The sequence below is a fragment of the Cupressus sempervirens genome, chromosome 3 (genome assembly GCF_028749045.1).
Source record: "Cupressus sempervirens isolate cs-2001-9-10 chromosome 3, ASM2874904v1, whole genome shotgun sequence".
In the NCBI taxonomy this organism is placed as follows: Eukaryota; Viridiplantae; Streptophyta; class Pinopsida; order Cupressales; family Cupressaceae; genus Cupressus; species Cupressus sempervirens.
The window spans coordinates 64961213-64983630 of record NC_143120.1 but is presented as its reverse complement, the minus strand read 5'-3'; the positions used below and the strand labels follow the sequence as shown (position 1 = coordinate 64983630).

The 22418-nt window shown below is 34.9% G+C and overlaps 1 protein-coding gene across 2 annotated transcripts; it reads left to right on the top strand.

Moving 5' to 3' along the window:
- Nucleotides 1–7848: 7848 nt before the first annotated feature.
- Nucleotides 7849–21891, top strand: LOC149564803 (uncharacterized). Of its 2 annotated transcripts, XM_089818385.1 has the most exons (14): nucleotides 7883–8233; nucleotides 8482–8528; nucleotides 10838–11466; nucleotides 11550–11601; nucleotides 11693–11792; nucleotides 11923–12070; nucleotides 12167–12274; nucleotides 12619–12681; nucleotides 12793–12932; nucleotides 13292–13895; nucleotides 14274–14391; nucleotides 14540–14571; nucleotides 20907–21047; nucleotides 21160–21891. In XM_089818385.1, the coding sequence occupies exons 3-14, from the start codon at nucleotides 10876–10878 to the stop codon at nucleotides 21430–21432; spliced, it is 2370 nt and encodes a 789-aa protein (XP_089674511.1). In that variant the 5' UTR covers nucleotides 7883–8233; nucleotides 8482–8528; nucleotides 10838–10875; the 3' UTR covers nucleotides 21433–21891. The 2 variants fall into 2 exon arrangements, with proteins under 2 accessions (XP_089674512.1, XP_089674511.1); XM_089818386.1 differs by lacking the exon at nucleotides 8482–8528 and having other exon boundaries at nucleotides 7849–8233.
- The last annotated feature ends 527 nt before the right edge of the window (nucleotides 21892–22418 follow it).

Genomic DNA, 22418 nt, shown 5'->3' with positions numbered 1-22418 from the left:
TATTACAATTGCACAACATTGTCGGCTCGCAGTCCTTACAACTCCTCACATGTGCAATCTCTAATCTTGCACACTCATTGACATCATCATTAGATTATCTACTATCACTGTCTAACCTTGCATAGCAAGAGTCTATCTTTGTTAGGAGATGTAATCTAAACATCATAAATTGCTTCTCATGTACTATGTTTGTATACTATCCTCTATAAATTTTGGATATCTTCTACATGTCTTCAACTCTTTGTGAGCGTGATTAACCACTTCATCAGGACACAGTGTAGAACACGTCCTTAACTACGCTTGACCTAATTATCAATATTTTGTCTATATGACCTCATTCTTTGTCTGTTACTCCACCAATCTTCACAAAATTACTAATATGTTGACATTAATGATAAACACAATCATGAATACCACATGCCAATCTCGCCAAGTACTCTAATAATGCTTAGGATACTCCCCCAAAGGAATACCACCAACATTCATGCTAACAATCTTCCCCTTTGGCATTGATGACAACGTAGATGAAAACCATCTAAGTTATAAGAATTTCAAATCGAGCTCTATTATAGTAGCTATTACTTTCTTCTTTTAAAATCTTATTCATCAATCAAATTTGAAACTTAATGGAACACTGCTCTATTTGCATCTCTTTCTTAGGATCAACATTAGTTGTTCACACTCTGATTCTTAGGAACAACTCTCACTCTTCCACATTCAATGTTTCTCCCCATTGACATCAATAAGACTTCTACCCCATACATATGAGATATCTTCAATGCAATCTCTTCCCCATTCGTAAGAGATGTCTTTCATGTACACACTCTCTCCCTATTAGAGGATCTTCTCCCCCCATTCATAGGAGATATTTTCATGCAATTTCTCCCCCCATTGACATCAATGACAAGGGCTTCATTATGTTAATCATCTACTCCAAGTCTTAAATCAACTCAAGTGTTTAAAGACACTATTCTAAACCAGCTAGCAAGAGTCCTTGATGACTCTTCTATCTCAGATACTCCCTCATATAGGAAACATCAACATTTAGTCCAGATAAACAATAGTGCTATACATTCTCTACATCATCTACTCAGAAGTAGGTAGGGACATAACTCCAAGCATACATCGCAAGTACTCAAATGTATCTTTAAGCAAGGACTTCAAAAAAATTTGCAATATGCTCTTTTGTACTTACATACTCTAATCTAATTTCTTTTTCTGTAATTTTCGCTCTCAAAACATTATACTTAATGAATATATGCTTAGTCTTAGAATGCAACACATGATTCTTAGATATAATCATTGTACTTGTGGTATCACAATGTATGATAATAGGTTTTGAAAATTCTATCCCAATGTCCTTCAACATCTACTTCATCTACATGATCTGATTATAATTGTTTGCTACTGCCACATACTCTGCCTCAGTTGTACTATGTGAAATACATTCATGTTTCTTGCTTAGCCAAAAAAGCAATCTTCCTCCAAGGAAAAATGCTCCACCACTAGTTCTTTTTCTGTCATCTATACTACCTACCCAATCCATATCCGTATAAGCACACAAAGTGAAATCCCTTGATCTATCATCCCATAATCCATAATCAGATGCATCATTTAGATATTTGAATATCCTCCTTACTAATACATAATAATATTCTTTTGGATCAACTTGAAATTTTGCTACTATCCCAACTGTATTTTCTATATCTGGTCTGGTGTGAGTTACATATTACAAACCTCCAATCATAGATCTATACTTCTTATGCTCAATTGTAGGTGTCTCATCTTTGCTAGATAACTTGTGACTAGTTATCATAGGTGTATCAAAAAGCTTATAACCAAAACAAACCTTTTCAACAAGTCTTTCAAATACTTATCTTGTGATATGAAAATACCATCTCTATTTTGCACAATTTGTAAACCTAAGAAAAACTTCATTTCACAAATCATACTCATCTCAAATTCATTATTCATTTCATCAGCAAACTTATCATTTGCTTCATTAAAATGATCAATCTATTCTCAATTTCTTTCAAATACAAATTGCCATATGTCATACCTTTAGCAAACCCCAATTTTGCCAGATACTCGTCCAATCTTGCATTCTAGGTTCTAGGTGCTTGCTTTAGACCATACAATGCTTTCTTCAATCTACAAACCATGTCCTTTCCTTCTGTCAAAGGAAATCCGTCAGGCTACTCAATGTAAACTTGTTCTTCAAGTTCTCCATTCAAAAATGTTGACTTTAGATCCACCTGATACACTTTAAACTTCTTATTTGTTGCATAAGCCAAGAACATTCTCATTGCTTCCATTCTGGAAATGAGATAAAATGTCTCTTCATAGTCTATATCTTCTTTCTATGAATATCCTTTGCATAAAAATCCAACTTTGTTCATCACAACTTCACCTTGTCCATTCATCTTATTTCTAAATACCCATTTAGTTCCTATAACATTCTTGTCTTTAGGTCTGGGAACCAATTTCCATGCCTTGTTCTTCACAATCTGATCTAGTTCTTACTTGATTGCTTGAATCCAATGAGCATCCTTGCATGCCTCATCTACGCTCTTAGGTTCAACTTAAGAAATCAAGCGTACTTCCTCATGTACTCTATTTCTTGTCACTACTCCGTTGTCTTTGCTCTCAATAATCTATTCAGAAGGGTGATTCTTCACCAAATTCCTATTTGGTGTAGAAGTTGCTATCTCAAATCTTATCTCTTCCCCTGGTTTTGATCTTTATTTATCTATTTGCTCATCATTCTGCAAATCATTGTTACTCTCAAAGAAAACTTCAATATTCTCCCTTTAACTCCAAACTTTTCATCCACTTTCACATTTACACACTAAAAAATTGTCTTAGTTCTTTGATTAAAACATCTATTGACTTTGATTTTCAATGAATAGCCAAGGAACACACCTTCGTTACTTCTTGCATCAAACTTTCTAATATCATCACCTCTCTTTATGTAACACTTACTTCCAAAAATTCTAAAATATTTTACTGGAGGTGCATGTCCAAACCATAATTCATAGGGAGTCTTGTTTGTACCTTTTCTAATCTTTATTATGTTCATGGTGCATACTATTGTGTTCACTACTTCTCTCCAAAATGTCTTGGATAAATCATTCTCAAACATCATTATTCTTGTTGCTTCAGTTACAAACCTATTTATTCTTTCAGCAATCCCATTTTTCTCAGGAGTCCTAGGTGCTGATAGTTGTCTCTTAATACCATTTTCTTCACAAAAGATGGTAAACTCTCTAGAAGTAATCTATCCACCTCTATCTGATCTCAAACTTTTTATCTTTATACTAGATTCATTTTCAACTCTATTCTTTTTTTTCTTAAAAGAGGGGTAAATGCTTTAACCTAGAGCTATGAACCAGTGAGGTTACAAATTGGGGGCCTCATCCCCATTAGATTTGAACCTTGATGACAAGGATAACAACTCAACAACTTAACCATCACAACATGCCACTATTGGCCTAATTCTCAACTCTATTCTTGAACAACTTAAACTTTTCAAATGTTTTGGGCTTTTCTTTAAGAAATGCTACCATAGAATCCTCTTGTTCTAGTAGGACCCCTCAAATTTGTATGAACAATCTCCAATTTCTCTATGGTAGTGAACTTCTTGTTGGGAAATGAGACCTTCTTTTGCTTAGCCATAATAAATTATTTACAAACAACATTAGTAGGCTTCGTAATCCTAGGTAAATCTTTGTTTGCAAATGTACTACTAGCCTTTACAATATTGTCAAATTTATTAGAAAAACACTTCTATGCCATAGCCAATTGTTATCCACTTTTGCAACCAAACAAGTCATCTTAGTAGGGTTGGATTGAAACACATTACCTCTAGATCTTGTACCTGTTCCAATCAACTTACCATCCTTATCTTTGATAATGCATGTCTTCTCTATAAATTGCAATCGATAACCTTTATCAACTAACTGTCCAATACTCAAAAAGTTATGCTTTAACCCATCAAGAAAATAAACATCATCAATATTAGTCTTTCCATTAAGAGTAATAGATCCTTTCCCAGTGATGTGACAAACTGCATTGTTACCAACTCTAACAATTCCTAAGTCATGATTTTTTAACTTAACAAACTTTTTCATGTCACTAATCATACGATGTGAACTTCCACTGTCTATAATCTAATCATATTTCTTTTCAACTTGAGAAACTATGTCTTTTTCTTCTCTAATTTTATTTTTACAATTCTCTTCTTTTACAGACACAAATCCTAATTCATCGTCACTTCCTCTCTGAACTCTTTCTTTAGACTAATCATCTTCATTTGCATTAAAACAATCTCTAGGTCTTCTAGGCTTGAAATTCCTTCTATGCTTCTCTCTCTTGGGAAACTTAGAAGCATAATGACTGAATTCATTGCAAGCCCAACATTAATTTTTTTTCTTACCATCTAGTTCTCTTCTCACAAGCAGGGGTGTTCCTTCTTAATTTTTTTTATCTTATTCATATCCACATTTGTTGTTGCTAGCATAGTCTCTATTGGTCTTTGCACTTCTCAATAAAGAAGGAGGAACAATCAATGCACTAAAGGTTGTTTCCATTTTGGCCAATTCTCCAAATTGCCACAAACTTGACTTTATTACCTCTAATCTTCCAAGTAAAGTTTCCTTGGTGAACTTCTCAATGCAGGGTATCATAAGTTCAATCATCTATGCTACTTGTTTGAATGGTGGTGTTAAGGTTTTCAAAATATTCCATACAATCTCATCTTCCTCTTTAGATCCTTCACAAGACTTTATTCCTGCAAGAATCTCAAATATTCTACCAACATAACTTCTCACATATTCATCTTCCATCATTTTAGTATCTCGAAACAAACATATCCAATTCTATAGTCTTACGCTTTTAGCACGCTTATCATCTTTAAAAGTAGTTTCTAAAGCCTTCCAAATTTTATGAGATGTTTTTAAAGACCTTATTTGACTGTATTCATTTTCAAGAAGAGCTGGCAATAATATTTTTTAGCTTGCATATTGCACATGAACAAATCTCTTTCAGCTTCACTGCATTCCTCGAGCTTACTTTCTTCCACAACCTTTTTGTCATTCTTTGTCAAAAACCAATGTCTTGGACCCATACACAACAAATGAGTCTTTATATTCTCCTTCCACTTGTCATAGTTAACTCCATCAAATTTAAGACTTTCTTTTCTAAAGTGATCCACCGTTGATCTCTCAAAGTTGTTAAGCTATCTCTTTAAGGACCTGATGCTCTAATACCAATTGTTAGAAAGCAAACTCCACCAAGATAACTGAGAGGGGGGGGGGGGGGGGGGGGTGTGAATAAGTTATCCAATTATTATAACATTTATCAACCTTATTATTCCTTAACCATGTAAGCAATATAATCAACGACCATAAGTAGATACTCATACATAATAACGCTAGATGTGTTAACTAGGGAAACCCTTGATCAGAGGGAAAACCCCAGTAGGGATGGTACCCACAAAATGATGTACTAATATAAAAGTTCCTTGTTAGAGGGTGGACTCCGCTAGGAGCCAACAAAATACATTTAGTACATGTTAGCCCTTGCTAGGAGAATTTGGATCCTTGTTAGGAGATTCCAACCCTGTTAAGAGTTGTAGAAGGCAGATGGAGTCACTGTCCAAACAACTTCAGGGGCAAGATCATTGAACTCCCTTTCCAACTGATCTCTATATTATTCCTTACAGAATAATAGAATAAATTATACTTGTACTTCTTCTTCCTTTGTCCTATCAAGTGGACCAATCCTCTTATGATCTTGTTACTAGATCACCAACTTGACATCCAGTAATCCCTTGGATCACTTACTCGCATTTATCAAATACTCTGCTCTTGTTCTCATTTTCACACTTCATGCATATTTCCAAACAAGGAAAATATCCTTCCTTTATACTATATCCTCAAAACAATTCCTTGAGTCAGCCTTGAGGATTTATCAATTAATTATAATAGGACCTCATTAAGATAATTAATTATTTTACAATTACAAAACATTGTAGGCTCACAGTCTTCACAACTTCTCACACGTGCAACCTCTAATCTTGCACACTCGCTGACATCATCATCAGGTTGTCTACTATCACTGTCTAACCTTGCAAATCGAGATTCTATCTTAGTTAGGAGATATAATCTAAACATCAGAAACTGCTTCTTATGTGCTCTGTCTATATACCGACCTCCATAAATCTTGAACATCTTTTGCATATCTTCAACCCTCTTTATGCGCGCTTAACCACTTTAGTAGGACACAGTGTAGAACACGTCCTTAACCACATTTGACCTGATTGTCAATACTCTATTTGTATGACCTCGTTCTATGTTTGTTACTCTGTCAGTCTTCACGTAATTACTACTATGTTGACATCAATGACAAATAGTCATGAATGCAACATGTCAATCTCCTCAAGTGTTCTAGCAATGCTTAGGATACTCCCCCAAAGGAATGCCATTAACATTCACGCTAACAGATTATCCCGCCAGTAGTGTTATTCAAAGACCTTTAAAAGCATTGACCAATAAATCATTAGAGTTGGTGAAATTGCAATTACAAGAAAAATTACCTATGGCAGTCAAGTTTATGACTTCTACTAGATGACAACCTCCATTTTCCATATCAAGCGGGATCTCGACATTGATTTGTCTTTTAAGATTCTTCTATTCCGCTCTTTCTAGAGCTCCCATGTAATGATTGAAGGCATGTTTGTAGATTGTTGTTAATGATCCCTTTGACAATTCTTCTAGGCCACATGATGAACCATTCACTTAGTCTATTCGACAATGAAGATTGAAAGCCCAATTTACCAAGGAGGAATTTCCAACATGTCTTGACATAGGGGTAATTTAACATAAGTTGGTTGACATCTCCCTCTATTTGTTTGCATGATTGTCATCTGTCCAGGCTTGCAAATCCTAGTTTCATTAGTCCATCTTTAGTGAGTACACACTTCTATACGACCATCCAAACATTGGCATTGGCTTTAGGTAAGCAATGCTTCCCTCATAGGAGATCAATGGGCCAATCACTCTTATCCTTTGCCAATTCTTTAAGTTTATACGCAATTTTTGCTTTATATTCACCATCATTGGTTGGGAACCATCTCAATCTGTCAACTTCTTCTAAGACCACAAAGATCCGCTCCTAAACAATTTTTTGTAGTTTTAATTTCTGATCACGTGGACAATTTTGGTTGTGAAGAATTTTCCAACATGGAATGCCATTTCTATCTTACAAAACCATAGTTGGTTACCTTCTTCCTCCATCGCTCTTGGGTTTCTCTCTTTACTTCATCTAGTCCTTGATTGACAAGTACCTCCTCCTCCTCTAAGAGTCTTCCCAAAATGAAGCTTGCTTGCCATTGTAGATCGTCCCAATGCTCACATTATGATTTATTACATAATTATTAAAATAAATAAACAATGTTCAAAATAATTGAATAAGACTCAAAATAGGTAATGAATTGAAAAAACTATTCTTATCAATTACTTATTATATTTTAATTTATAGAATCTATTTTTTTAAAATTTAAAATTTATTATAATAATAAAAATATTATCTATAAAAAAGAAGCAACATACATAAACAAATAGAAAACAATATATTTAATTAAAAAAGTATATAAAAGGATCAAGATGTGATTTAGGTGTTGCTACGTCACTTCAATAAAAATTTCTATAAAAAATAAATATTTGAAAAATAATCTCTACTTTACATAAATTTTTCCAACTACACTAGTAGAGAAATATTTAATTAAAAATATATATAAAAGGATCAAAATGTGATTTAGGTCTTGCTATGTCACTTCAATAAAATTTTCTGTTAAATAGACCTGAAAAATGATCTCTACTTTACATAAATGTTTCCAAATACGCTAGTAGAGAAATATTAAAAGGAAAATTCCAATCATTTCAACCTTATTTTGGCGCCACAGTTTGAATTTTGCTCAATCGATATTCAATTTTTTCGCAGGAGGGTTTTGGATGCCCGCAGCACTTTCCCGAGTTAGCTTGGGATCCCCTTGCTTAATACTTATGTCGGCCCCTGCAAAATCATAATCACATTAATTAAAATATGCAGGTGTTCCAGCTCTAAATCCCGATTTTTCCTCATTTACGGAGCACCAGATCCCACCCTCTTCAATATTGTAGATATCTTTCTGCAACGGCTGCATTCATAGACGGCTCATCCCCAAATAGTCGAGGTACACATGTTTTTCTGTTTGCGCTTGAAACTGATCATTTTTTGCCTTTGGGTAGAATACCCATTTCATTTTTGGTTATCATTTTATCTTATTTGTCAAAAGAAAGCAATAAGCAGACTACCCATTCTAGATTTTATTTCCTCATTTTTTATTAGCAAAATCTACCTAATTAGGGTAGCCATTTTATTTGAAATTACCATTCAATTGGATTTACAGAAAATATAATACAGATTCTGTTTCCTTTTCAGATTTTATGATTTTTTATGCACATTCGGAGCTTTGGTCATATCTTTAGGTAAGGTTATTCTTCTCTGTAGCAGTGTCCTCACCCAGCATCCTTCTCTGATAAATTATTCCAATTTCAACTTAGTTAATTTGCGAAATCGTTTAAATCATTTGATTTGATTTAGTTAGCAGCGCATTTGTTCCAGCTTTACTTTCCCATCATCTGCCCCTTTCTTCTCATTTTTTTATGTATTTTTTTTTTTTGGCAGTATTCTCCTTTATCAACACCCTATTGTTGCGGTATTATATTTATGCTTGTGTTTTTACAGAGAACGATTGAATGAAACGACTTTATTTAGTTACTTAGCAGTCATTTAATTTTTCTATCCATATCTTCCGCCTCTTCTTTCCCATTTCCAAATTCTTCTCAAAATCTAGTTAGACTCATTGGTTTTGGAGGAGTGCCCTTCGTCATGCCCATCATTTGAGTATCCTTTATTTTGTCGTTTGCATTGCAGCAGAGGCTATTAATTTGATTTTACAAGAAAAATAAAATATCAGGGTATCCAATTCAATTTCAAATTCCATATGTTGTGGTTTTTCCTTCTTATTTTGACCCTTTTCTCAGAAGTTGAAACATGATATTTTGGTTTGGCAGTACTAGGCTTCTGAATCACTCTCTATGCTACCATTTCTTCTTTTGGTTTTTGCTTTCTTCAAGAGATTCTGAACCATTTAATTTGGCTTAGGATAAATACAGAGGTGGTAAAGCACTTGTTTCAGCTTTCAATTCCTTTAGATTTTGCTCCGCTTCTCTTTCTCAAGCTCTCCTCAGAATCTTGGGTAGAGTACTTCGTTATGTGGCAATAATAGTACCGTTGATGATTTCATGTTGACTTCGCTTAAACTCAACTCCTCTGCTAAATCTACTCTTCACAAAAATAATATTTAAATGGGTTTTATTTTGGTTTGGCAACAATCGCCTTCTGAATATCTAACCGTGGCAACATCGTTTTTTTGACTTCTACTTTTATCAAGAGAATTTGAAGTTATTTCGCTCGGGAATATTGTATGGTTGGTGGAATATCCAATTCATTCAGTTCTTTCAGATCTTGTACTACATCTTTCTCATTCACAAACTCTCCTCAGAATCTCAGGCACGTCACTCTGTTTTGTGGCAATAGTAATACCTTCATCCTAAGGCATCCAGTTGCAGAATAAAAAAAAAATCACAGAGACAAGTTTTTGTCTCTTGGCTTTCACAAAATTCCACATTTTGTTTCTTCTTTAGGGAATATCGTCTCTTTGACGTAGTCTTATTTATAATAATGTCTTGTAACATCATTGAAACTTAACTCCTCTGTTACATCAACCATTTGCATGGATAATACCTTGAATGAAGGGCAGGTTTTGAACCTGAGCTGCCTTTGCTGTAACTCATCTTACTGCTAAATCACAGTCCAATGGACATATTGTATTTTTCCTTTCATTTTTTTTGGTTTAAGTGACTCAAGTATTTGATCTGTATGTTACTGAAACCATGGCGACGACTTATTTGCAACATATTTGTTGTATGCATGGGATCTTACCACAATTTTGATGCGTGTCCACATTTCCATTTGAAGCATAAGTCTTTCTCATCTAGCTGGCATTCATCTTTTTCTTTTAGTGACAGACTTGTTGGTTATGAGTTGGCAAGACTCTTTGCCTCTTTAATATTTGGAGGGCAGTGGTTGTTTTTCTGCAACCCAAAACAATTCTCCAGTCAGCTGGATTGTGTGTCTTTCAACTTCTGAGGATTTCTCTAGCCAAGCTTTTAACTCGAGGGTCCTGTTAAGCGTGAATTAGCATTTGAAATGAAAGCCCTCACTGGCTAAATACTAAGAACAAATCTGGACAATAAATGTTTTTGTTATTATTCTTGATCGTTTGACAAATGACTATTGCCTGGTCTTGAGAAATCATTTAAAAAATGCTGATTGGTGTGTTGCAAAGACTTTTATCTTAGGAAGCTTTGTTTGTTTGAGGGCTTCGGTTGTCTTCCTTGAGAACAAGCAGGAGAGTATAGGAGGCTTACGCCATATAGGGTATCTGCCAGAAAATATGCCCGCAAAATCTGCTTTTAACTTAGGAAGTTTTGTTTGTTTAAGGACTTCGGTCGTCTTCTTTGAGAACGAGCAGGACTATATAGGACGCTTAAGCAATACAGGGTCCCCTGTCAGAAAATATGCCTTTTTGTAGTTGGCTAAGATTTTTTCCTGTCTCTGGGTATCTTTACTAAATGCCTGGTGAAATGCAAGGTTTATTCTATATATGGTCTTGGTTCTTAAAACATGTTGGGTATGTGCGAATAATCTGATTCCATATTTTGATGTGTAGGTCTTTTGTTATCCCGTCGACTTGGAAGGGACGCGAAAATGAGTCAGAGTCACACGATCTCCTTTGACAGTGATGAGGATGATATAATTTTTGATGCTAAAGAGGCGTCTCCCATTCACCAAAGAAAGCTGAAGAGATTGAAGAGATCAAGGGAGACTCCCAGTAACAATGCAAAAGAGAATACTGATTTTGGTGACGCCATGGACTACATGAAAACCAATGAGTTGGAGAGCGATGACCATATGTTCAAAATTAATTCACCAAGCCTCCCTAATAAAGAAGAAGAGTGGATTGGCCAACAAAGCTCTTACAACTCAGTTGATGAATTAGACAAAGAGGATGAAATAACAGAAAAGAATCAGTTTGCTGATAGCTACATGGAAAAAGAACCACATATAGCGACAAACAATTCGGCTGAAAATTGCTTCTCCGAAATAATGAAGGATAACGAAGTTATGAAGAACCCTGATGATACAGACGAATGTGTGGTGGAAACTACCCAAGACATAGGAAAAACGGTTTCAACCCCACTAAAGAAAACTAAAAACAAGAGACGAAAGGATTCCAAGAGGAATGCAAAAGCAGATTCCAGGCTATCCAATACTGAGGAAAAGCAGGTTAAGAAAAAGGTATAGCCCTTCAGCCACAGATCTTCCGAGCCTCTTTTAAATTTCTTTTGATATTTTATTTCAATTGGGGTTTGTCTTTGCAGAAAAAGTCTGAACTTGAGAGTATCCATGCTGAATCTCAGCGGCTTTTGCGAGGTTTGAATAACTTTCAGCTGTTAATTATTCTCTCTGGTTTACCGTGAACGGTCCTCCCCTATCCCTTCTGATTTTTATTTATTTCCATTAGAAACTCCGGATGCATCTTTCAAACCACAACCTACTGTTAACAAACCAATTTCATCCGTACTTGAGAAGATCCGCCTTCGAAAGCTCCAACTTCAGCAAAGGTGAGGGTGAAATAAACTAGGATGTATTTTAAAATGCTTTCCGTTTGCATGTGTTTAAGAAAGAATTCAAGTGAAATTCAATTTAAAATATTTTTCTTTAACGTTCATTTCACTTAATGGTTTGAAACAGAGGCGGAAAGGGGTTTTCTGAAATATCAAAAGGATCTGAAGATGAGGGCACATCTTCAGAGGAACATTCAGAAGAGGGCCATGATATGGGATCTTCAGATGACGATGAAGACAAAGATGGTGCATCACAGAAGGAATGTCAAATTGAGGTGATTCTGACAAGATGTTAAAGTCATTACTTTGTTTTTTATCTCAACAGGATAGTTTCATAATACCATTCAATAAATGGTTCTCTTTGATTTCAGAAAAAAACAGAAAACTCAGAAGAAGCCAGTATTGCTGCCCCGATTAATAATGAAAATGGCATCCCTAGGACACCTGAAAACTGTGGTGAAACAAGCCTAGGAGAGAAGGTGAGTACTGGTTTGAAGGCTTTAACCAAGGTCAGCGACGTTCGTGTTTTTAGTTTGACCATAGCAGTGCTTTCTTTCGTTTGTTCTTTCAATGATTATATATGCCCTGGGTTGTCTGAGTCATATAACCGCGCAAGAGAGCGCACATGGATTTGGATCATCTATTAGACCAAGGTCAGCTAATTGTCCAAGGACTTAGTGCACTTGCCTACTGTACTCAGAAACTTTCAAAGGGAAACCAGTGGCCATGGAAAAAACATGAGTTTCTTGTTTGATTGGAGAGAAGTGAGAGGTTGCACTTGAATGACATTATTTGGATGTTGGCTTATCTTCAATGACTGCAGGCTAAAACGGAAGATACTCCCAACATCTCCAGTGGATTTCGAGCACCAGTTGAGGACACACAGGTTTTGATTTAAAATTTTCAAATTCTTGCTTGCCAGAGTTTGATGGAAGTTTCATACTAGTGCTTAAAATTAATTGGATGTCTCACTGCTTAATTGATATGATTGCCACAGGATCTTTTTTGTGGTTCTCAGCTGAGTTCTGGGGAGGATCTAGAGGAAAATCCTGATGATGGCAACCAAGAGAACGAGGAAGTTGATCCAGCATTGTTGAGCATGAACTTGAAGCTTGATTCACATCCTGACGATGATGAGTAAGCATTCCAATTCTATTGTTCTTATTTTGGTTATCCTTCATTTCATAGCTTTCTTTATGGAGATTTTATAATAAATTCTCAGTTATTAATTGTAAGATGTAAGCATTCAACAGTAAGCTAGGTTTCATATCATCAACAAATTGATTTAAATGTTACCGTTTTTCTTATTGAAGGTGCATACTTCGTTTTTCTTTAAATGCATTTTCAGGAGGTTCTTACAAATAAGGTTTGAATATATTGTTAAATTAGTGACCGGGATCTGGCTTAAAAAATGCTGCGCTCTATCCCTTCGATAATGACAAAGTAAATGCTATTTTTACAAAATTATCTAACCCAAGGGTCTTCCTTCCCATCAGATTGTTTGATGAAGATGACAACAAGGAAAATGTTGATCCCTCGCTAAGCCAGTCAGCTGAACCTTCATTTCTGTACAGTAAAGGTGCTCCTGTGAAGGCATTTGTTGACGATGAAGCTGAAGATGAAGATGAGGATACTCTAGTCGGGCAAGGTGAAGAGGATGAATCTGATGGTAATGAAAATGAAGACTTACAGGATATTGTGGCCACTGCCGAAGAACGTCCTATAGATCAAAGTAAACGAGATGAGCTTCATCGTAAATGGCTTGAACAGCAAGATGCCGCTGCAACCAATGACATATTGCAAAGGTTGGGAGGTGGTAAGAAGTGCAAAGGTCATCCAACCCGGAAAACAGCACTTCTTAATGAGGATGATGATATTGCGTTTCATGACCATGAAGATGACACAGTTGATTGCGATGATGACATAGGCCATCATAGCTCTGTTTCAGAGGAATCTACACATGAGAACAGTGATTCTGACACGGAGGAACCACCTCTAAGAACAACTGTAGACGATGTTGGTGATGATGACGTTTTTATGTCCTCAGAGGATGAGGAGGTAGAAGAAAGGTTTATGCGTGCACGAATGCTTCAGGACTCTGTACGTAGTTTTCTCATACTTTGATATGTGGACAACGCCTAACTTGTTTTCAACTGGTGGATAATAATTGATTGATAAATGTGGTACCATGTTTTTACAAAGTCTTGGTTCTCTGATCCTTTAAAATAATTCTCTGGAAGTTGCGTATTCATAACCATTCATTTTAAATTTTACTTAATACATTTCTTGTTGCTTTTATATTGGGAAGAACAAGAAGTATTTTTAAACTGGTGGATAATAATTGATTGATAAATGTGGTACCATGTTTTTACAAAGTCTTGGTTCTCTGATCCTTTAAAATAATTCTCTGGAAGTTGCGTATTCATAACCATTCATTTTAAATTTTACTTAATACATTTCTTGTTGCTTTTATATTAGGAAGAACAAGAAGTATTTTTAGCTCCAGGAGATGATGAAACTTCAAGAGAGATTTTCGGTCTCATCAAGAAAGTGAATATTGCACCCAATGGCAAGAAGAAACCAAAAACCTTGTCGGGTAAAGAGTTTTATGGAATGTATTGGCATGAGTTTTGGTTTATTCTTTTTTTATTATAAAAAATTAGGGTTGCATACAGTCCTGTTCTTAATGATGCCATGTAACGTTCCAATCTTCGTATTGCATGTCATGCTCGATGAAATTTTAGGCTCCGGAGGAAACGACAATACCTCTTCAAAGGTGAGGAAAGCATACTTTATGCAGGCATCTAATTATTTGTCCATTTTCGGTTTCATTTTCCTTTTTTTTGGATTCTTATTTGGTGCTGTTAGTCTCAAATAAGATTCTTGAGTGACATTTGCCTGGGCTAGCAACAGTTATGTTTGAACACGGTTCCCTTTGCTGATATTTTGAATAGTGATTAGCTCCTTTCCGTTATAGATTTGCATCACTTGAGAATTCTCTTATTAGAAACCGACTTACCTGCCTGGTCATTTACAATAATAATCATTAATCATTATTAGAATGGGCTCTATCGTTTCCTAATGAGAGCATTGGTGAACAGTGTAGTCTTTATTCAAGTTGATTAGATGCATTATTTTTGTTTTGCTTGTTTAAATTCATATCTAACTTCCCACAGGCATGAACAGTTTGGAGGCTCGATTACATGAACAGATACACGTTAGTGAATGTTCATAAAGTTTCTCAAATTTCAAATAACATCTTAAAGATAAGAAAAATCCTATTTCCCGTTCTTCCTATGTATTTTAGTTTAAGTTGTCGTCCAATCCTGTTTAATAATGGTAAAAACGTTCTCATTCATTTTGTTTTTGTAAGTTAACTCTTTATCTAAAACACCTTGAATGACTTTATGGCTTCTTTTAAATAGAGGAGCATCCACAAAAAAAAAAAACCATTTTTTTTTTAAATTTTAATTTTAAAACATAGCACGCTTTAGGGTACCTTGAAATAATTATAGTATACGCATAATTGAAGAGTACTCAAATTTTTGCCGGAGGTTGCTTTCTTGTGATCTGATCTGCTTAGACATATTGGGCAATGCAAAGTAGTCAGAAGTGTTATTGTGCAGGATCTCTGATAGAAATAATGATAGAGATATAATTCTGACTTACCTTTCATTTATGCAGAAGTTCAGATCTCCAGATTTGTCTTCAATGAATCAAGTGCTGATGATGTATTTGGAAATCTGCAGGTGGTACGATCTTGGGGACTGCAAGTATGTTCGGTGATTGATATTGCTTTGTCCACTGATGTGCATATTATATTTATAATCTACCAAAAGACATGGCCCCGTAGGGGCATGAAGGCCACATAGAGTCATGACCCTATGTGGTCATGACTAATCAAAACTGTCTAAACACCGACAGTAACTAATGTGCCTCTTCATTAACATGCCTGATACAATAAGCAAACTCTTCAACTATGCACAAGAAGTTATATGTAAGATAAATATGCACAACCTGATGATTAGTAATCATCCATATGAAAGCTCGATATTTAGAATATCAGCAGTGATACTAAACCTGATCTGTGATCGGTATGTTGAACAATAGCAGATGTCTTCAACCCGATATGAATCGGTAGAAATATATATAATCAAAGAGTTTAATCTTTAAGATTACATCTCATATTTTATCAGATAGAAGCTATAAAACATTAACACTCCCCCTTAGCTAGGGAGGATAAACATACAATCATATATCACTTCAATATAAGAATATCGTTGATCAAAAGATATTCAATATTTTGATATTACAGTTGATATCACGAGTATTGGCCTCCTAGAATATTGACATCCGATATTCACCAAGTACCCAATTAGGTGTGATATCAAATTTGACATCACGAGTAATGGTCTCTCAGAATATCATATGATATTCACCATTTATTCAAAAATAAGGTTTGATATCACATATGATATCAAGAGTATTGGCCTCTCTGAATATCAAAGATATTCACCAAATACTCTGAATAATGGCCTCCCAGAATGTTGAGATGCAAGACATTCACCATTTACTCAATTTGTTTGATCTAATAATACAAGTTATTGTAAGATCGTCACCTTACAATAACCTCTCTAAATACAAATGACATCGTTTGGAAGTCATCACTTCCTCATGATGTACACAGGGGTAGGCCCATCATTTTTATATGTAAGGATGTTTTCAACTCCCTCTGAATATCAATCATCAGAGCTCCTTATAAACTCTCTCTTCCTGTAATAACATTCTCAAAACATAAAGGTCATGGCACATAGCAATAATGATTAAAAGTAAGTTCACATAGATAGCATAGTACAATAATTCGATATTCTAAGACTCCATCTTAGAAATTTTAACAAGCTTATTTTAAACTTCAATGAATATATAAAGAGAACTCCCTCTAAATCCATTACTTCATACATGTTAAGGATATTCAAAGTTTCTTTAGAATGGACGTTTCTTTGGATCTGTATCAAAATCATCGACTTTGGCGAAAGCTGCTTGATGTTTCAGTCTATCAAGGCATTTGAATGCTGTGTGACCATAGTTGTCACATCTAAAGCATTGCAATTTCGAGTAATCAACATGTCTTCTTTTCCTTTTGAATTTAGGTTTCTTGTTTTTATCAACTTGAGTTGTGAGAGCTTGAATACCACCTCCAATAGGAATATCACCTTGAGATATTAACATGCCCTCCTCTTGTATGCAATCATCCTTTAGTCGACCAAGTTTAGGAAGCTTTGATTGAGCATATACCCCTTGTCTGAAATATTTCCATGATGATGGTAGACACTTGAGAGCTATTATTGTTAATTCTTTTTCATCATAAATCCGGCCAATTTTGGAGAGTTGGTTTCTCAGTTCTGTTATCCTCATGAAATATGAGGCAACAGATTCTCTTGTTTTCATTTTAATGTTGGAGAGATTGTCTTTCAAGATTATAATTCTTGTTGTATTGTTTATCTCAAACATTTCTTCAAGAGTTTTAAGCATTTTGTGTGCTGTGTCTAATTCGGAGATAGTAGGGAGTAGATGATCCCTAACACCATCCACAGTTAATTTCATGGCTTTAGTGATATCTTTTTCCCATTCGTCATTACCTTTTGGTTGGTCAGATTTGTCAATGAATTGCTTTAGGTCATTATCTTTTAAGGTTAACATCATTCGTAATTTCCATGCTGCATAATTTTAATCACCGTCAAGTCTATCATCCGCTTTTATATTGCTCATCATTTTGAAGGAAACAAAATTGTGAATATTTTAGGGCACTTGAGTAAAATAAAACTAATCGGGATTGTCTCTTAAACCTGCTCTGATACCATGTTACTGTGCAGGATCTCTGATAGAAATAATGATGACTTAACTTTCTTTTATGCAGAAGTACAGATCTCCAGATTTGTCTTCAATGAATCAAGTGCTGATGATGTATTTGGAAATTTGCAGGTGGTAAGATCTTGGGGACTGCAAGTATGTTCGGTGATTGATATTGCTTTGTCCTCCGATGTGCATATTATATTTATATTCTACCAAAAGAGATGGCCCCATAGGGGCATGACTCGACGTGGCCAAAGGCCATATCCACGTAGAGTTATGACCCTACGTGGTCATGACTAATCAAAACTGTCTTAAACACCAATAGTAACTAATGCGCCTCTTCATTAACATGCTTGATACAATAAGCAAACTTGGCAACTATGCACAACAAGTTATATGTAAGATAAATATGCACAGCCCGAAGCCTAATACTTAGAATATCAGCAGTGATACTAAACCCGATCCCTGATCGGTATGTTGAACTATAGCAGATGTCTTCAACCCGATATGAATCATTAGAAATATATATAATTAGAGAGTTTAATCTTTACGATTACATCTCATATTTAATCTGACAAAAGCTATAAAACATTAACAAGAAGCCTGAATTCAGACAATTTATTTTGATGGCAAGCTTATAAATGCTGCAGCTACAGCAGATGTTGCCTTGTTTTTCTTTCCGAGAATTTGAACGGATCCCTGATAACGCTACATAGGAAAATAACTCTTATGTTCTGGACTGTGCCAAATGATTGGGGATTTGAGGGGATATTCCCAAGCATCAACTTCTTTTAAAGCATTTTCTTATTTTCTGGGGAAGTTCTGTTTTTTTTTGGCATCTCCGTGATGATACATCTTGATGTCCCTGGGGGATTGGGGGACATCTTGGTATAAAGGATGATCCCGGCAGTTCTTTAAAACCTGTCCCACTGCCACCATATTTTTTGAACATTGATTGCCAACATGATTGACCAAATATTTTCTATGTAGCTTAAGTGTGTTAAATTTTAAACTTATCCATCCACCATGGCGGTGATAACTTAGCATCACCTTGTATCAAAGTTGCATGGATATGGATACGGTCTTGGGTACGGATATGGTCATTTTTTAATATCCTTAATATGGATATGGTTGGATACGACATCAATAAATATCACATACACATATTTAACACAAATTTCTAAGCTATTAAATGAGTTTTTCATTAGCTCAGAAACAATATGGACATAGAAATGCTGCATAAATATTTCTAAGTTATTTTTGCACTTTACAATATGCAGAAATAGTAGAGTTGCATTAGAAGATAACCCAACAAACTGGGTTGCTGAATAGAACAACATTTTAGTTGTCTTTCTCATTTGGTGCGGGTTTTGTTTATACCATTTTTTAAAACAATTGTATTATTATTATTTTTTTTACATTAAATTTGGGACGATTTATGCCTAATCTTAAAAAACATCAAATTATGTAGTATTTGGCGCAGTTGGAAATCAACTTTTTTTAGGCTGACATGGGTGCAATATTCAATGTGTATCCATGGAGTATTGGATATGTTTCCAAATTGGATACGGGGATACGTGTTCCAAAAAAGGAACAAAGGAACTTTTGGCAACTCTACCTTGTATATACATGAGTAGGATCAAGTTTTCATAAAATTGCAGGCAATTTGGGAAAACAAGCCAGCAGGTACTAACAAATAATGTCTGCGTAGTCTTATCAAATATTCTACATAATAAAGGAAATTATATAGTTTTACAAAGCTCTAATGATTTTGGAATGTCTCTATTTTGAAGTCCATTATCAGAATAAAGGAAATTATATAGTTTTACACAGCTCTAATGATTTTGGAATGTCTCTATTTTGAAGGATACTTAAGTATGAGAGTATTATCAAATTTTACATCTCATGAAGAGATGATAAAAATTCCAAATACCAATGTTATCACACAAATATTTATATTTAGGCCATCAAGACGGTATTGAAAAAGGATGAATGACAATGTTAAAATTGTGCCAATTCAGTCCCATCATTCACAGCTATAATATCCTACTTTTCGCTGCATGCATGTATTCAGGAAAGAAACTAGTAGCTCCAGGAGTCCCTTGTCTTTGTTTGATCATGAGATGCAGAATTCAGGGTCAAAGAGAAATGACTATATTTTAGATCTTTTTCTAGTTGCACCAAGTATGTACGTAATACCCTCATTTTTTTTATAGCTCGTGTTCATTCTGCCTTGAACGAATTTTGTAATTAATTTTTATTTTTATTTTTAAAAATTAAATAGTTTCATCTGAAAATTGATTGTGATAGTGTAAATATAAATTTTCATCAAATAATCTAGATTGTATGCGTATGCATATCCATATGCTCAAGTACTGGGTACACCTACCCCAAGTTTTGGGTATTCAATGGAGAGCATCATAGTTAAGCACCTTGATTAAGATTTCTGATTTTTGTTTCAATTTTTGGTTGTGTACCAGCTTGTTGTTTATCAAATTCAATTCAATACGTAATCAGTTTGAAACTTTGAAATATTGATACAATATTGATTAACAGTAAATTTTATCACTGTTCAAATCAGATGTCTATCATTTGCAATTTGTCATTGTTATATGATTTATGATCTACTTGTCGATGGTTAAAGTCTGTCTTCTATGTTATTCATCTAAACATTTATCATATATTATTATTGCAAATCTGAAACTGAAAACAATCCATTACATTTGCAAACTTAATTACTGTCTTAGTTTTGAAAAACTGTTATGATGACTCATAATTTCAGATTTTCTATAAATATAAAATTATATTTAAAAAAAGTTGAGTACCCAAATACTCCCATCTCTCTATTTTAAAAAATAATCATAGCTGCATGAAAACTGAACTTTTTATCTCTCCATTCGTTACAATTTTAGGACAACTGTTCATAATCACGTGGTTGTGCAAATAAATAACTGAAGTTTTGGATTTGAGCAATGCCAGTAGTTGACGGATGCTGCTATCCTCCCTACAAATTGTACCATTGACTAAATTTCAAAAAAACGAGAACACAATGAATTTTTAAAAATTTTTCAGCATTTAATCTTCATGGTCTGTATATTTTGTTATTGAAAACAACAATTATTTTTGAGAAAATTTTACTGTATTTTCCTGAATCTGAATAAGAATCTTGTTCGACTTTTGTTTTTTTTTTAATCTTTGGTGCATTTTATCTGGAGATTAGCCAGTGCCATAATTGACCATGTTAAATTTCTTTTGCAGTCATCTTTTCTGGGTAGAACAATTTCATCGTTACAGACATCACACAAGCAAGGGTTGGGAGGTTCTCGATCTTACATATTTGGTCGGGATGATAGTAATAGCCGGCACAGCATCTCAAAAGCTGAAAGCCAAGAAGATATGGTAAGCAACCTACCCTTTCGAATATTGATTTTAAAGCAATATGGTTACATGACTGAATTGTAATTGCAACCGTTTTATAACAAGTTGGAGGGCTTGGTGCTGGGGAATGCAGGCACAGAAGGAAAATGAGTATCCCACAAGTAATGTGAACAAAATGTCTTCGACCCAAGGCAAGTTCAAGAGGAACGAATCAGTGAGTAAGGCAGCAAAAGATGCAAATGTATCCGGTACTGGTCCCTCCCTCTTTGAAATTCTTCGTCGCCAGACTTCTGATATGGATAGGACCTTGCAGAGTAGAAACACAAATGGGCCCCAAGATAACAGGCCCGCCAATACAATGTCACATTTCGCAGCATTCAGATCCTTCGCATCACTGAAGAAGTAAATTAGTATGAGCTCTAATTGAAATGGTGGGTATATTGCATCTTCAAACTTGAGAGCTTACGTGTGCATCAAGTGGAGTGATGTGGCAATGCAAATCTGTTAAAATTGTGCAAATTCCATATTGTTTAAACTGTTAATAATGACCTCATCACTACCACTGTTAAGATCTTGAGACCATTGTTCCCTTGGATTGTTAACGTGAGTTGGTTGTTTTTGCCCTTATTCTTGCCATATGTTTCTTATCACCAAGAAGCTAATCAACAACATTGGTTTTGGTGTCTACGGTTGCATAACATTGTATAGTAAGCATCTTAAAATCCCCACTCCAACAAATATGTTTCCATTTTTGACCGGAGGAAAGGCCATTTTCAGTTTTGAGCATAAAAAATTCAGAGGCCCGCTTGCATTTAATCACTTTATTTATTTTGGCTATTTTCGCTATCAAATTATTTTCCTAAAATTTAGCTTTGTATCAGAGCACCGGTCTTTAATATCGATGCTTTCTATCTACGTTCTTTAATTATTTTTCGATCTTATGATGCCACTTGTTCACTAGAGTCTGGTTTGTAACCTACTTATGGATCATATAGTGCTTATGAAAGAATGAAAGAAAGAAAGAATTTTAAGGAAGTTCAGCTGTCCAAAGGATCAAGGGAAATGTAATTAAGTAGTCTGCTGTAATCTGTAATTATAAGTTGACCATTTTATGGTGGATTCATATTAAGAAGGTTGTTTTGTCTAATCTTGTTTCTTCAAAAAGTTCATTCATGCTGTTCATGTGTAAATTGTCATCATATTGTTTGTAAATTAAGCATCTTCATAAGTTGCAAGCTCTTTGATAAAATGTCAGTTTGTTTCAATCACCCCATTGTTGTACACCCTTTTGTTGCAAAAGTTACAGATTCTTTTCTTCTACCCCTCTTTGGGAACTTTCCATCTACCTATTTCACATCTCAAATGGTAAGAGCTACCTGTCCTAAATTGCGC

Excerpts from the sequence above, each read along its gene's own strand:
- LOC149564803 (XM_089818386.1), top strand. The coding sequence starts at position 10,876 with ATGAGTCAGAGTCACACGATCTCCTTTGACAGTGATGAGGATGATATA. Across the intron at positions 12,933-13,291 it reads TCACATCCTGACGATGATGA|ATTGTTTGATGAAGATGACA; the intron begins GTAAGCATTCCA and ends CCTTCCCATCAG. Across the intron at positions 14,572-20,906 it reads ACGACAATACCTCTTCAAAG|TCATCTTTTCTGGGTAGAAC; the intron begins GTGAGGAAAGCA and ends TTTCTTTTGCAG.